Below are 13,222 nucleotides of genomic sequence, written 5' to 3'. Positions count from 1 at the left end.
GATAGTTTGCTTTGTTTACTTAACAAAGCAAAACAACGTATTCACTCTGAAGAGAGATCGGCGAAAGCTCCCCTAGAGGAGAATTGATAACCCAGTGAGTTCTGCATTGTGGATTTTCAGGAAGTTTTGATGGATATTTGTGAGCTGGGTGGCTCACTGAAGGAAGTTACTCTCTTCCTGTCACAAATCATGGTGGGCCAGATTGCCCTTTAAGTGTTTTCCCCGTGTTCCTTTTAAAGTCCCTATTTGAGAGCAAAGCCATGATATGTCGTTATAATGAAGCCAGCATCCTTTTAAGACAAAGACACTTCATTACTGCACACGTGTAGGAAGAAGCCTGGCACCCTAGTTCTGATTCAGTAAAAACAAGCTATCTCTATCATCAAGTATGTCTAACCAAGGGACATTTTAAGGTCAGGAGACATAGCTACCATGCTTCACCTCTCACATCTAACTCCCATGATCGCTTGTCAGCTCAAAAATTTTATCTGAGGCCTTAATCACAAAGGCTGTGTCCAGGGTTTGCATACTTCTTCCAGCTACCTAACAGACTCAAGATTTAAATACCAAGTTTCTACCTCTAGCCAGATGTTTTTAAGGACATCCAGATGTTATATATGAACATATATAATGTGAATAAAAGAAGGAACAGTTTTATTCATTATAGTTGTGAAAAGGACATTGAACAAACACAAATCTTTATGTGTTTTATGTTTATTAGATTCATTTCATCATGTGAATAACACAGCAATAATTTACACTGTTTTGTCCTACCCATTGAGGGTTATTTATTGCAAGCTCATTAAAATCAAGTCTTTTAATTTGATTTTAGGAAGTGCTCTTTAAGCCATGTTCCAGTAGTAAAATGGCCAAAGAAAATTAAACCCTGGACCACTGATGTTACTCAGTAGGAGAATCATGAGTCTGCTCGAAGGAACTCAGATACAAGATTCTAGTTTAGGTTGGTGTAGGGAAACAGGAAGCCATGAGGGAATGTGTAGAGGTCAGGTGAACTCTTGAGTGAATATGTGTTGTTGACATGAGCACAGCTATTCCAAGGATCCAATGCCTCAGAGCCACAGGAATGTCAAAGCTTTCCCCATAGGGGCCAGGCTTGGACCCGGCAAACCACCTTCTTGTCCGAGTGCAAATGTTGATTGTGTGTACAAGCATGAACATTTATGAACTGGCCATGTATGTAAAAACTAGCAACACTGATTTCTGGCATGTAGACCTCTTCCTGAGACTAACTAACCCCATGCTGTACATAACAAATGCAGGGAGGCTCCCAGCTGGTGTGTAGTCAGCACTGACTTCATCAGAGTGTGCACAGCCTGCCGGCTCTCAGCTTTTCCTCATGTGTGTCTGTGCAGCTGTTTTTCTTCATTACTTCATTGTACCAGTAATGTCTATCCTTGGAGCCAGCCATAAAGGATGTGGCAGGTTAAAAACATCTGTCTTTTTTAGGTGAAAATAATTGAGTTTCTTTAATAGCCCGAAAGGAATTCACTGAATGTATTCATCAAAATGGAACTTGTAAATTGAAGAACATAGTAGGGGTGAGTTAATCTGATTTCAATGGTTCATATGATAGGTACTGAAAGTTTGTGCCCAGTTCTTCAAATTATCTTCTAGATATAGTTACAACTCTAATGCCAAGAAAAATGAAGACCACATAGGTTTGTCATCTGTCTTTGTTTCTCATAACCAGCCCTCCCAAATTCTGAGGTCATTTTAATGTTAGCTCTGGGGCTTAACATACTCAGATGTCTTGGTCTTTGACATGTATTATTTCGTGTAATGCTTAGTTGGCCTCGGTTACAAATGCTTGTGTGTTGCTGTGTCAGTAAAATCACATTAGTACCCCCAGGGAGAAAGGAAGTCTGTCTGCCCATGTGCTTCAGACGTTTCATTTCTGTCTAGTGCGTCTTAAGCGAGCGCCCCCGTGCTTTGCCTTCTGCCACTCCCATGCTCATGTTTTCGAGTCCTGAACAACGTTCAGATCTTCTTAGTGCTGGTTTAATTGATTCCAGAGATGCTTTCAGCTTACTTCAGCTTGGTTAAATGAATTCAATTTGCATGTGTGTCAGGAAATAATTTTGTTAATAAAATGACATGATTTTAATGAAGAGATTATTAACTAATCAAACACAAGTATAATAAAAAAAACACATTAATAAGCCCATGAGAAATATTCCTAAAAGAGATAAAATGAATTCATGTTTGTAGGAATAAAGATTAAAATATAAGAACTGATAATGTATTGGGATAAATACACGGGGTGTGTCATTAGAGACACAGTGAAATGAATGTGAAAACCTAGTCCTTCAAAGGTTTGCTTCTGAGCACGCAGCAGTAAGAACAGACAGGAGAAGGGCTGCGGAGATGTGCCGCTACATGGAAAAGGACTCCTTTCCAGGCAGAATGGATCTCCTACTGGTTACCACCAAGGTGTGATTGATGAATAAATCTGTGAACGCTTTTTGTGTGACGCATAATAGCATAGAAAACAGTAAACCTGTCACAGTAAGAGAATTCAATAAACTTAGAAATACCAAGTAACACCTTCCCTATATATGAAGTCAAATGAGTAAAGCTGAATACAAAGTGTGCTAAGAGATTTAAAGAAACCTTATTAAACGACATCATTTTTCTGTAACCATGAGGTGAAATATTAAATGCAATAAAAGTGTTGAGGGAGACTTTGGAATTAGTCACTGAGGGTCTCAATAAAAATGTGTATATTATAATACCAAGCTACAACAATTGTAGAAAATAGCATAGAAGGGAAAGAGCTGAAATGAAGACTTTTGCAAATATTACCAGATGGCAACAGGTTTCCGTTTTATACTCCTTGCATTATGATAAGCAACAGGGGTATTTCTGTAGTGAAAAAGAGCACACCCCAAGTTTTTGAAGCAATTCTGCTAATATGTAGGTTTTATGTTTGTGTCTTATGGTTTTTTGGCCTTTTTTTTCTTTCGTTCTTCCTTCCTTCCATCCTTCCTTCCTTCCTTCCTTTCTTCCTTTCTTTCTTTCTTTCTTTGCAAGGTTTCTCTGGCTGCCCTGGACCCTCTTTGTAGACCAGGCTGGCCTCGAACTCACAAGAGATTCACCTGCCTCTGCCTCCCGAGTGCTGGAATCAAAGACGAGCACCGCTAACTTCCCAGCGGTTTGGCCTTTGGAAGGAAAGAATTTTATGTATCTTTTTCAACTTGTGCTTGCTGATTTTATTTGTGCATCTGGTTTTTTGCTGTTTTTATTTGTGCATCTGGTTTTTGCTGATTTTATTTGTGCATCTGGTTTTTGCTGATTTTATTTGTGCATCTGGTTTTTGCTGATTGTATTTGTGCATCTGGTTTTCAACTCCCTTAGAAAGATGTGCGAGACATCCTCAGCCCTGTTGAGGTGGAGGCCGCTTACCACCTGGGGCATCACGTGATCACCAAACGAGACACGAAGGAACTACCACCACTGCAGCCAATCCTTCAGCAGAAGAAAGAGAAGGACAAAATCAGAAAAACGGTGTGAATATTTTCTTGTGTTTAAAACATTATGTAACATAATTGAAGAATTTTTAAAAATATGACAAAATTAATCGAACTGTGTCTAAATGGTTTAGAAAAAAATTGTGGATTAACTGGAGTTTTTTAATTTCTAAAACTAAATTTTATTTTTATTTTTATTTTTAAATGTATTTAGTTACTTTTTATTAATTACAGATTGTGAACTTTGCATGTCAGCTGTAGTCCCCTCCATTGCCCCTCCCGATTCCTTCTCTCAGCCCCTCCTATACTCTTCCCAGCGATGGGGAGGTCCTCTTCCCCTTCCTTCTAACCTTTGTCTATCAGGTCTCATCAGGACTGGCTGCATTGTCTTCCTCTGTGGCCTGCTAAGGCTGCTCCCCTTCAGAGGGAGGTGATCAAAGAGCAGGCCACTGAGTTGATGTCAAAGACAGTCCCTGTTCCCATTACTAGGGAACCCACTTGGAGACTGAGCTGCCATGGACTACATCTGTGCAGGGGTTCTAAGTTATCTCCATGCATGGTCCCTGGATGGATTATCAGTCTCAGACAAGACCCCTCTGCCCAAATTTCTTGGTTCTGTTGCTCTCCTTGTGGAGTGCCTGTCCCCTCCATATCTTTCTATCTCTTCCTTCTTTTGTAGGATTCAGTGCACTCTGCCCAAAGTTTAGCTAAGAGTCTTAGCATCTGTTTTGATACCCAGAAGTGTAGAGTCTTTCAGAGGCCCTCTGTGGTAGGCTCTTGACCTGTTCCCTGTTTTCTCCCTCTTCTGATGTCATCTTGTTTGCCTTTCTGAATGAGGACTAAGCATCTTACCCAGGGTCCTCTTTCTTACTTAGCTTCTTTAGGTATACAGATTTTTATGGATTATTAATGAAGATAGATTTAAGATTTCTCTGTCTTTCTCTGTCTCTCTGCCTCTGTCTCTGTCTCTGTCTCTGTCTCTCTCACTCTGTGTGTATATTTAATTGTTCCTTTGGGCTATTCAATTGAATATCTTTAAATTGTACTTAGCTACTGTATGTTCATGTGTATAAATATTTATGTAAAACATATGTAAGTTCTTCTCTCCTTGAAGAAATGAGTTTCTCAAGAGAAACCACAGAACATCAGTTATGCGGAGAGTCAGTTATTTAGAGTTATTCCCAGAACTGACAGTGCTGCCTCTTTCTCGTTATGTCTCCCCTTCCTTTGTTGTGTCTCTCTCCTGGCTGTGGATCCACACTGGACTGTTCAGTTTTTTCATCTATAAACCCGTTTATTATGTGACACAATTTCTTTTGTTAAAAAAAAAATTGTGTGTTTTTAGCCACATCTCAATAACAGCTGCCTTTAAGACAACCCTGCAATCTGGCTAGTGAGCTGCTGGCTTTTTGTTTTTGTTTTTGTTTTTCTAAATCATTCTCAGGTATTTCAGCTTCCTTGACAATACATGCATTCATGAGTCCCAGTGTTGAGACCTTAACTGCCTACCAGCACGTAGGTAACCGGGTATTGTCGAGAGCACTCATCAGAGCAAGCGCTGATGGCAGACACAGTGTAAAACATGGATGGGACAATCCAACCTTCAGTTCCTGCCCTGTCCCAGCAAAAGTGCTCTAAACTGTGTTACAGACCTGAGCCCAGAATCACTATTGTTTAGTTCAGAATACTTGATCAAATGAACATAATGACTTAACAAATTCCCAGAGTCTTACATCAAAATAGTTATAGGAGTCAGTTGGCATTTTTAAAACTCTTCTATTGAACTTTAGTTTTTAGCATCAACTACTTTCTAATGTCTTCAGTAATTTAAATACCAATATTGCAAACACACACACACATAGGAGAAAATATTAGCAATTCGTAATCTGTATTTTGATTCTTAGAACCACGTGCTTTCCAGTTTAGGAATGGTAGAAAGAAAGTCATACTGAATCACTTGGTGGAAAATTTACATGTCAGTGTTCCTAGGGTGAGCAGTCTATGCCACCACTTCATGTGATGAGTCACTTCCCTCTTTTTTTTTTTCAAAAGTGAATAGTATTTTATTGTTTTATTTCTTTTATTTTTTATTTTTTAATTCTTTATTAATTATACTTTATTCACTTTGTATCCCCCCTGTGGTTCCCTCCCTCCTCCAGTCCCAATCCCTCCCTTCCTCCACCCTCTGCATGCATGCCCCTCCCCAAGTCCACTGATAGGGGAGGTCTTCCTCTCCTTCCTTCTCATCTTAGTCTATCAGGTCTCATCAGGAGTGGCTACATTGTCTTCTTCTGTGGCCAATCAGTTCATGTCAGAGGCAGTCTCTGTTCCTATTACCATGGAACCCACCTGGACACTGAACTGCCATGGGCTACATCTGTGTAGTGGTCTTAGGTTATCTCCATGCATGGTCCTTGGTTGGAGTATCAGTCTCAGGAAAGACCCCTGTGCTCAGATTTTTTGGTTCTGTTGCTCTCCTTGTGGAGGTCCTGTCCTCTCCAGATCTTACTGTTTCCCACTTCTTTCCTAAGATTCCCTGCACTCTGCCCAAAGGTTGCCCATAAGTCTCAGCATCTGCATTGATAGTCACTTCCACTTCCCTCTTTGTAAGCCCACCCCCTTTTTCTAGGTTCTGCCCACCCCCTTTTTCCTCTTGTTTGTCTACTCCTATCATCTTGAGTTATTTTAATATTTTCATACATTTGCCCTTATATAGTCATCCCTTGGGTCTTCCTTAGTAATATATCCATACCCTGTACTTGCATGGATCCTTTTAAATGATTAGAGCTTAGTAAACCAAAAACTCATGACAGGCTATCATTTAATTTTGTTCAGGGTCTTCACAAAGTTATGTGTCTTGGTTTCTAGATACAGCTGCATTCTTGGCTATGTCACTGCCTATCCCGGGGCTAAAATAAACTAGATGTTGTACTGTGTAATAAATGTAGTAAATGTTCTGTGTAATAAATTTGATCAGATGGTAGCATGAGAAAGTGGGAAAAAAGCAGATTGAGAGTATTTTTGCAGCTGATATTCTGAATATCTGCATAGTACCTTTAATATAATTTCTCAAAGCTTGTTTGACTTGACAGATTAAGGCATGGAATCTGGGAGAGGGACTTAGTTTCTTTAGCCCTGAAACTATGTATTTAAAACTCTTGACTAGCCCTCATACTGAGCCTTGGGGAGGCATGTTATAATTTAATGTGTGACTTTTATTTTTGTCAAGTGCAGGTGCTTTATTCTTTAAATACATACAAATTAAAATAAATGTCATGTTTTATTTCTAGATAAACTTTGCAAGGTTTTGTGCCAATGAAAATTGTTCTGCTGATCTGCAAGTTTCTGCAAAAATTGGATTTTTAAAGTAAGTATAGCTTACTTGGTTTTTCATCAGAAGTGCATAAAGAGTAAATGCATGTGGGTTCTGGTGATAAATTCACTTTGTATCCCCCCTGTGGTTCCCTCCCTCCTCCAGTCCCAATCCCTCCCTTCCTTCACCCTCTGCATGCATGCCCCTCCCCAAGTCCACTGATAGGGGAGGTCTTCCTCTCCTTCCTTCTCATCTTAGTCTATCAGGTCTCATCAGGAGTGGCTACATTGTCTTCTTCTGTGGCCAATCAGTTCATGTCAGAGGCAGTCTCTGTTCCTATTACTAGCCTATGAGTGTCAGCATCATTACAAAACAAACAAACACACAACATAAGCTGGGCACGATAGTGCACGCCTGTAATCCCAGGACTCCGGGAGGCAGAGGCGGGTCTCTGCGAGTTCGAGGCCAGCCTGGTCTACAGAGTGGGAGTCAGCCCAAGACAGCCAAGGCTACACAGAGAAACCTTGTCTTGAACCCCCCCACCTTCTGAAAAAAAAAAAAAAACTCACAAAATGACAATGTTTTACTGTGATGGACTAAATAATGCCTTCATAACAAAGAGGTACTTGAGCATCATCATCTTTTGGAGATTGAAGCCTGTGAGTAGCCGTAAGGTTTGGTAGAGCGTGATGTAACTTTTCGCTGTCGTTTAGAGGGTATTTCACGATTAAAATGTGCCTTGGAGCATCATTATAGTCACAGTTATGTCTTAACGTTTGTTAAGTGCCTGGTAATAAGACTTTAACTGGGGAAAATAATAAACTTTACCATACAACGGTTGGTATATTTTACGGCTAGAAAATAGGTTATGTAATTCAAACTGATAGAAAAAATAAAGCATTTTGACAAATTTGAAAAACAATAAACTAGCTTGTTCTAAATTCATAGCATGATGAACAGTAAAAAGAAAATACAAGGCACTTAGAACAGCATCTGGCACATAGCAAGAACTGGATAAATAGGGATGTGTACTCTTACGTTATGGTGAAAATAAACCATTGTAATCGTGCATCGCATAGAGAGATTCGCTGCATTCAGATCACTTTGCACATCTCTGGAGCATGGGAAGTAAAAGAAGGATAAGTATGCAGCAGTGGCCAGGCGCTGTGGCACACACCTGTAATCCCAGCACTCGGGAGGCACAGGAAGGCAAATCTCTGTAAGTTTTAGGCCAGCCTGGTCTACAAAGTGAATTCAGGAAGCCAAGGCTACACAGAGAAGCCCTGTCTTGAAAAAAACAAAACAAAACAAAACAGAATGCAGCTGTAACACGGGAGGGGAATGAGAGAGAAACTGTCTTAGAAGGGAGAACATAAAATAAACCAGTGCAGAGTAGAACACATTGAATCTGGTGGTGTAATAGCTAGTTTATGTCAAGTTAACCAAAGGAAGATTCAGAGAGAAGATACCTACAACAGACTGGCCTATAGAAGCCTGAGGTATTTTTTTATTGACTGATTGATCGATTGATGAGGGAACAGTAACATCCCTGGGATGGTGGTCCACAGTACTCTAAGAAACCAGGCTGACCTATCCCCTTCTCCATAGCCTCTGCTCAGCTCCTGTCTCTGGGTTCTCCTGCTGAGTTCTTTGCATGATGGACTGCAGGCTGTAGGAGGAAATAAAATCCTTTCCTCCCCAAGGTGATTTTGCTCATGGTGTTTTATCACAGTTCTGGAACACTAAGAAAGCGGGGCTTTGGTGCATAGCGCCCTACTTGGAAATCACTCTCAACATAACATGTTAAAATCCTCTGCACATCAGAGACAGACAAGCTGCAGAGGGAGGAGAAATGTGAATTTTATAGCATAAACAGCTGTACATCAAACTTTGGGAGGCATTTTATTTAAAGAGATTAAAAACAATGGAGCAGGAAACCTAGATTTCAACCGTTTTTCTATTTTACTTTATCCTTGAGATCCTGTCAATTATTAAGATTTAAGGTACTGCCACTTAACAGTATTGTTTGTCTATCTTCTCTCTCTCTTCTGTCTTCACTTGTCTTTCCAAATGTAGCCTCCCTGGATCACCTCGTCTTCTGGCTTCCTAGGCACTGTCATTGGTATTCTGAACATTGTGTTCCCAGTATGCCCTATCTAGCATCTAGAGTGGAGGGGCAAGGAGCCCTTAATGGATTGATAAATGACAAAGATTCAGTAATTCATTTTGGGCCTAAAATTTAAATGCTTTGGTCCTATTTCTCACCTCTACCATAGGGGTTCTTTTTATTTATATTTTGTTTTGTTTTGGTACATCAGTAGAAGAATGCTTACAGTTGTCTGGCCATGACATAAGCTCTCATTCCCACCATCTCATTTCTCCTACTCATCCTACCTGAAGAATCCTCACTTATCTTTCAAACTCAACATTTCTGAGAGGTAGCTGTCTGTCACCAGCTCCTTGCCCCTAGACCCTTCTCTAGCCCTAGGCCTATGGCATAGTGCATGCTGTGTTGTTTCTCCACACTGCCCTGGAACATGCTGGAAGGCAGGTCCTCTCCTCATGCTGTGTTCCCAGAGCCGACCAATGCCTGGAGAGGAGGTGACTAAGAGAGATTTGCTGGGATGGAACAGGAGTTCAACAGAGGCAGCGCTTAACACTCCACCCACAAGTAGAGGAGTTAGCCTTGGAAAGGAGTTCAGATTCCCCTTAGCTTAAGTTAAGAACCTGGGAAATACGATTGATTCCTTGCTTGCAGTTGTGGAAGGAAGTATAGAGAAGTCATGGGTTGTTGCCATGGAAATTCAAGTTCATAGCTGGTAACTGAGGACTTGGGGGATGAGTTGAAGAACAGAATCCAATGTGACGATAGAATGTGGAACACGGGATTGAGTAGGAAAGAGGAGAGGGCTTGAGGCGCGACGTTGAATAACTCTCTGGGCAAGAGCACGACTTCTTCTCAGGCAGTGCCAGCCGAGCCGTGAGCATCCGCAGCCGAGGTTACCTGGCTGTGCTTATGAGCGATTCAGCTGGCTCGCTCAGCTCACTGAGGACCAGTGACTAGCAACTGCACTGTACACCAGAGCACAGTGTGACTTTGAGAGTCAATTAGTTGAACAACTTTTAATTTTCCATTTGTGTATCTGTTTTACAACATGGATGGGTCTTAGGTACATCAGAGGATTTTGAAAAAAGTTAGGCAGGTGTGTTTGTAGAGAAGAGTATTTTCTAAGCCATGGCTGGGCTGTGACTCCATCTGTGTGCATTAGGCACTCTCTTTCTTTTCCTCTTTCATTGCAAATCTTCTGGCTCATGAGAAATGAGGTTTCAAAGCTTATGTGAAAATGTCACTAAGAATGTTCTCAACTTATGAAAATAAAATACGGAAATATTAATTCATTTTTTTTTCTATTTTCTTGTAAAGAATTGCTTAGTGTTTTTAATTGGAAGTGGGTTTTTTTGTTTGTTTGTTTGTTTGTTTCACTTAAAAATCAAGCCTAGAATTTTAAACAGTAGCTGGCCACGTGTAAGGTGGTGTTTCTGAGTCATTTCCTGGACAATACCCACAACGCCTAGTGGCAGCGCATATCATAGGACCCCAGAAAATTGTCATTGACATCTATAGGACCCAAGCAAGAAACCTACACTATGAACAGAGCTATTGGTTTGCATTTTAAATGAACTGAGAATTCATAGATGGAGGTAATAAGTTTTGTTAAGTCCACCTTTGTTCTTCCTCCACTCCTTCTTTACCCCTACAACTATTCCTTTCAAATTTCATGTGTTCATGTTTTTTTAAACCCATGTAGTCAGTTTTGTGCAGCCAGTGTGTGCCTACTTTTGTGCCCAACTGTTGTAGGGATTTTGTCTAACTCTCTTGTGCATGTAGTCATAGTGTCCATCGGTTCACATGGGCAATACTCTGTTGTGTCCAGAAAACAGTCTTTCACTGTGGTTCTCCACTGCCTCTGGTTCTTAGAGTGTTTCTATGTTACCTTTTTCTGAAATGGTCTCTCTGAGTAGTATAGGGAGAAGAGAGTGTGATACAGATGTCTCATTTAGGGCTGAGCCAAAATTTATTCTCTGTAGTTAACCAGTTGCAAGTTTCTGTGCTTATTACCACCTACCACAAAAAAGCTGCTTTGATGAAGGTTGAATGATGTCCTGATCCATGGGTGTAAGGTAAGGCTTAGCCTTTTGGGAGTTTGGTAATAATACGTCCATTTAATAAATGATAGCATAGGTTCTTCCCTAGGTCTTATGACCTAGGGAAGTCGGGTTGTTGGCCCCAGTGCCAGGCTTAAGTTCCATATTATGAAGTGGACCTTAAAACAAAGGAGAAGATAGTTGGCTGCTCCCATAACACCCATGCCACTCTTTCATCTGTGGTTATGTCTTACCAAGATGGTTGTTATTAAACCATGCAGGGCTCACAGATCGGTAAGACTGATGACCACTTTTCTCCTGAGTAGAATGCATAGTACCTTGTGTCATTATATCCAATAAGGATAAGGCTTCTAGGTCAGAATCCAAATGGATTTCTCCACATTCTATGGCTCTGGCCATTAGCAATAGAGTCTTACCATCACGTTCTACATGCCAAAAGGAATGGCAGTACCCTGTAATGTTTTAGGAGATCTGGGAGATCTGGGAGATCCCACAGACCAACTACTCCGGAAGCAGTAGCCTATTTCTGGCACTGGGCTTCATCTGCTAGCCTAACCCTACGATGTGTCTGCTAGAGGAATTGCTTCCTCTGTGTAGAATAAGTCCGTTTACATTCCTTCCATATATGTACACACACAACACAACGCCACAGAGTTTGGAGACTTCTACAAGAGTAGGTTCCATTTGGCTTTTTCCGAGGTTTTTTAGTGCTTGTCCTCCTCCGCTCCGTCCTCTCTTCCCTCCCCCACTGACGCATTCTTGCTCCATTATTTTCCACCAGTGTTTATCACACAGAAACCAGAGGAACAATGTGGTGGTGAAGACTTTCATGTGGGAGGTCAAGCTGATCAAGTTCAGCATTTACATTCCCCGGTTCACTGGCAGGGTGGCCTTAAGAGAAGCCTACTCACCTCCTCTTTCTTTGCTATAAAATAGTAGAAATTGTGCCTTCTCTGTGGGATGCTTTAGTTCTTAAAATGCAGTTAATACAGGTGAGTAACTCAAAGCCTGATGCCTTGGAGACTTGGACAAGAGGTGCTGCTATCCCAGTGAAATACAATGAATCCCAGCTTAAAGCACCAGGCACCAGTCCCTTTGCATCAATTTGGAAAGTTACAAACTGTTTCTCTGCGGCTAATGATAACTCGTTTAAGGGATGTGCAAATGAGAACTCCTCTAATTAAGTTTCCAGAGCCACAGTGAAAGCTTTTGACTAACTGTGTTTTGAGTAAGTTATTCTGTGTCAGACAAAAATACAACATCTCTGCATGTAGGTGTCTTTTCTCCTTTCTCAGTAACAGTCTGCAAATTGGGGCCATATGTTGTATGCCTTCTTCTGGCTGTAACTCTGCTGGCACTAATGCTGTTATGTGTCCCAGATCTAGAAGCCTGTTTTATGTAAATGCATTTACTCAGTAAAGAACATGAATTTCTGATGCCTGTAACAATAAACTGCTCAGGGCTTGATAAGCAGTGCTGATTCATGCTCCCTCATGGTTATTAGGCTGAGGCCTCCCATGTGTCCAAATTCCTGGGACAGTAAACCAGAGACATTCCCATAGTGAAATAACAGTGAGAAAACATGTTGCTGCAATTCCAAGAATAACAGGCATTAGCCATCAAGAGGGAGTTCACAGCCAGACCTTTCATAGAGGCCGGGATGTAAATGGCCTTACTCTACCATTCTTCATGTTTCTAGAATAAACGATAGACATTGCCCCCAACTGTTTTCATAATAGATATGAATGCTTTTAACTTCATGTAGCAGAGCGTTTGACTACTTCTGACTTACAGAAATCAAAATGGTGTGATGTCTGAGAGGAGACAGTAGCTGCAGGTCTGGTATGCATCCAGGAAGCCTATATACACATAGACATTCCTTTGGCTTCTTCTTTAAATGGTTATAATTTTAATACTAACAAGCCTATCAAGGCAAAGGATGCAAGAACAAGAGTGGGCTTTGTTTGTTGGTTAATTGGCTGGTTGTTTTAATTTTTCCTTTTCAAGGCTTTTCATTAGAGATAGCCCTTCTTGTGCCTACTGTAACTTGATGTGCATGCGTTTCCCTGAATCTGTCATGGTGAGGGGAGAATGGAGTTCTAATTTATATTATATATCACACTTTGTTCCCCAAAGCTGAAATAGTCTGCTCATCTTTTGCAATTCCGAAGGAGTGGTGCCCACTGCCTGAATAATCTGGGGTTCTGTTAGCATGGGGACCTTACTGATGAGTAGTGATGGCTTCTGACACAGT

At 40.9% G+C, this 13,222-nt stretch overlaps 1 protein-coding gene across 1 annotated transcript in view; it reads left to right on the top strand.

Moving 5' to 3' along the window:
- Itga4 (integrin subunit alpha 4) overlaps positions 1-13,222 on the top strand; it is a 74,979-nt gene that overhangs the window by 41,899 nt on the left and 19,858 nt on the right. The window contains exons 16-17 of the mRNA XM_021643315.2: positions 3,376-3,525; positions 6,779-6,855. Coding sequence (XP_021498990.1) covers positions 3,376-3,525; positions 6,779-6,855 — 227 coding nt within the window. The remainder of the gene's footprint in view (positions 1-3,375; positions 3,526-6,778; positions 6,856-13,222) is intronic.

The sequence above is a fragment of the Meriones unguiculatus genome, chromosome 8 (genome assembly GCF_030254825.1).
Source record: "Meriones unguiculatus strain TT.TT164.6M chromosome 8, Bangor_MerUng_6.1, whole genome shotgun sequence".
Taxonomy (NCBI): domain Eukaryota; kingdom Metazoa; phylum Chordata; class Mammalia; order Rodentia; family Muridae; genus Meriones; species Meriones unguiculatus.
This window is presented reverse-complemented; position numbering and strand designations above follow the sequence as displayed.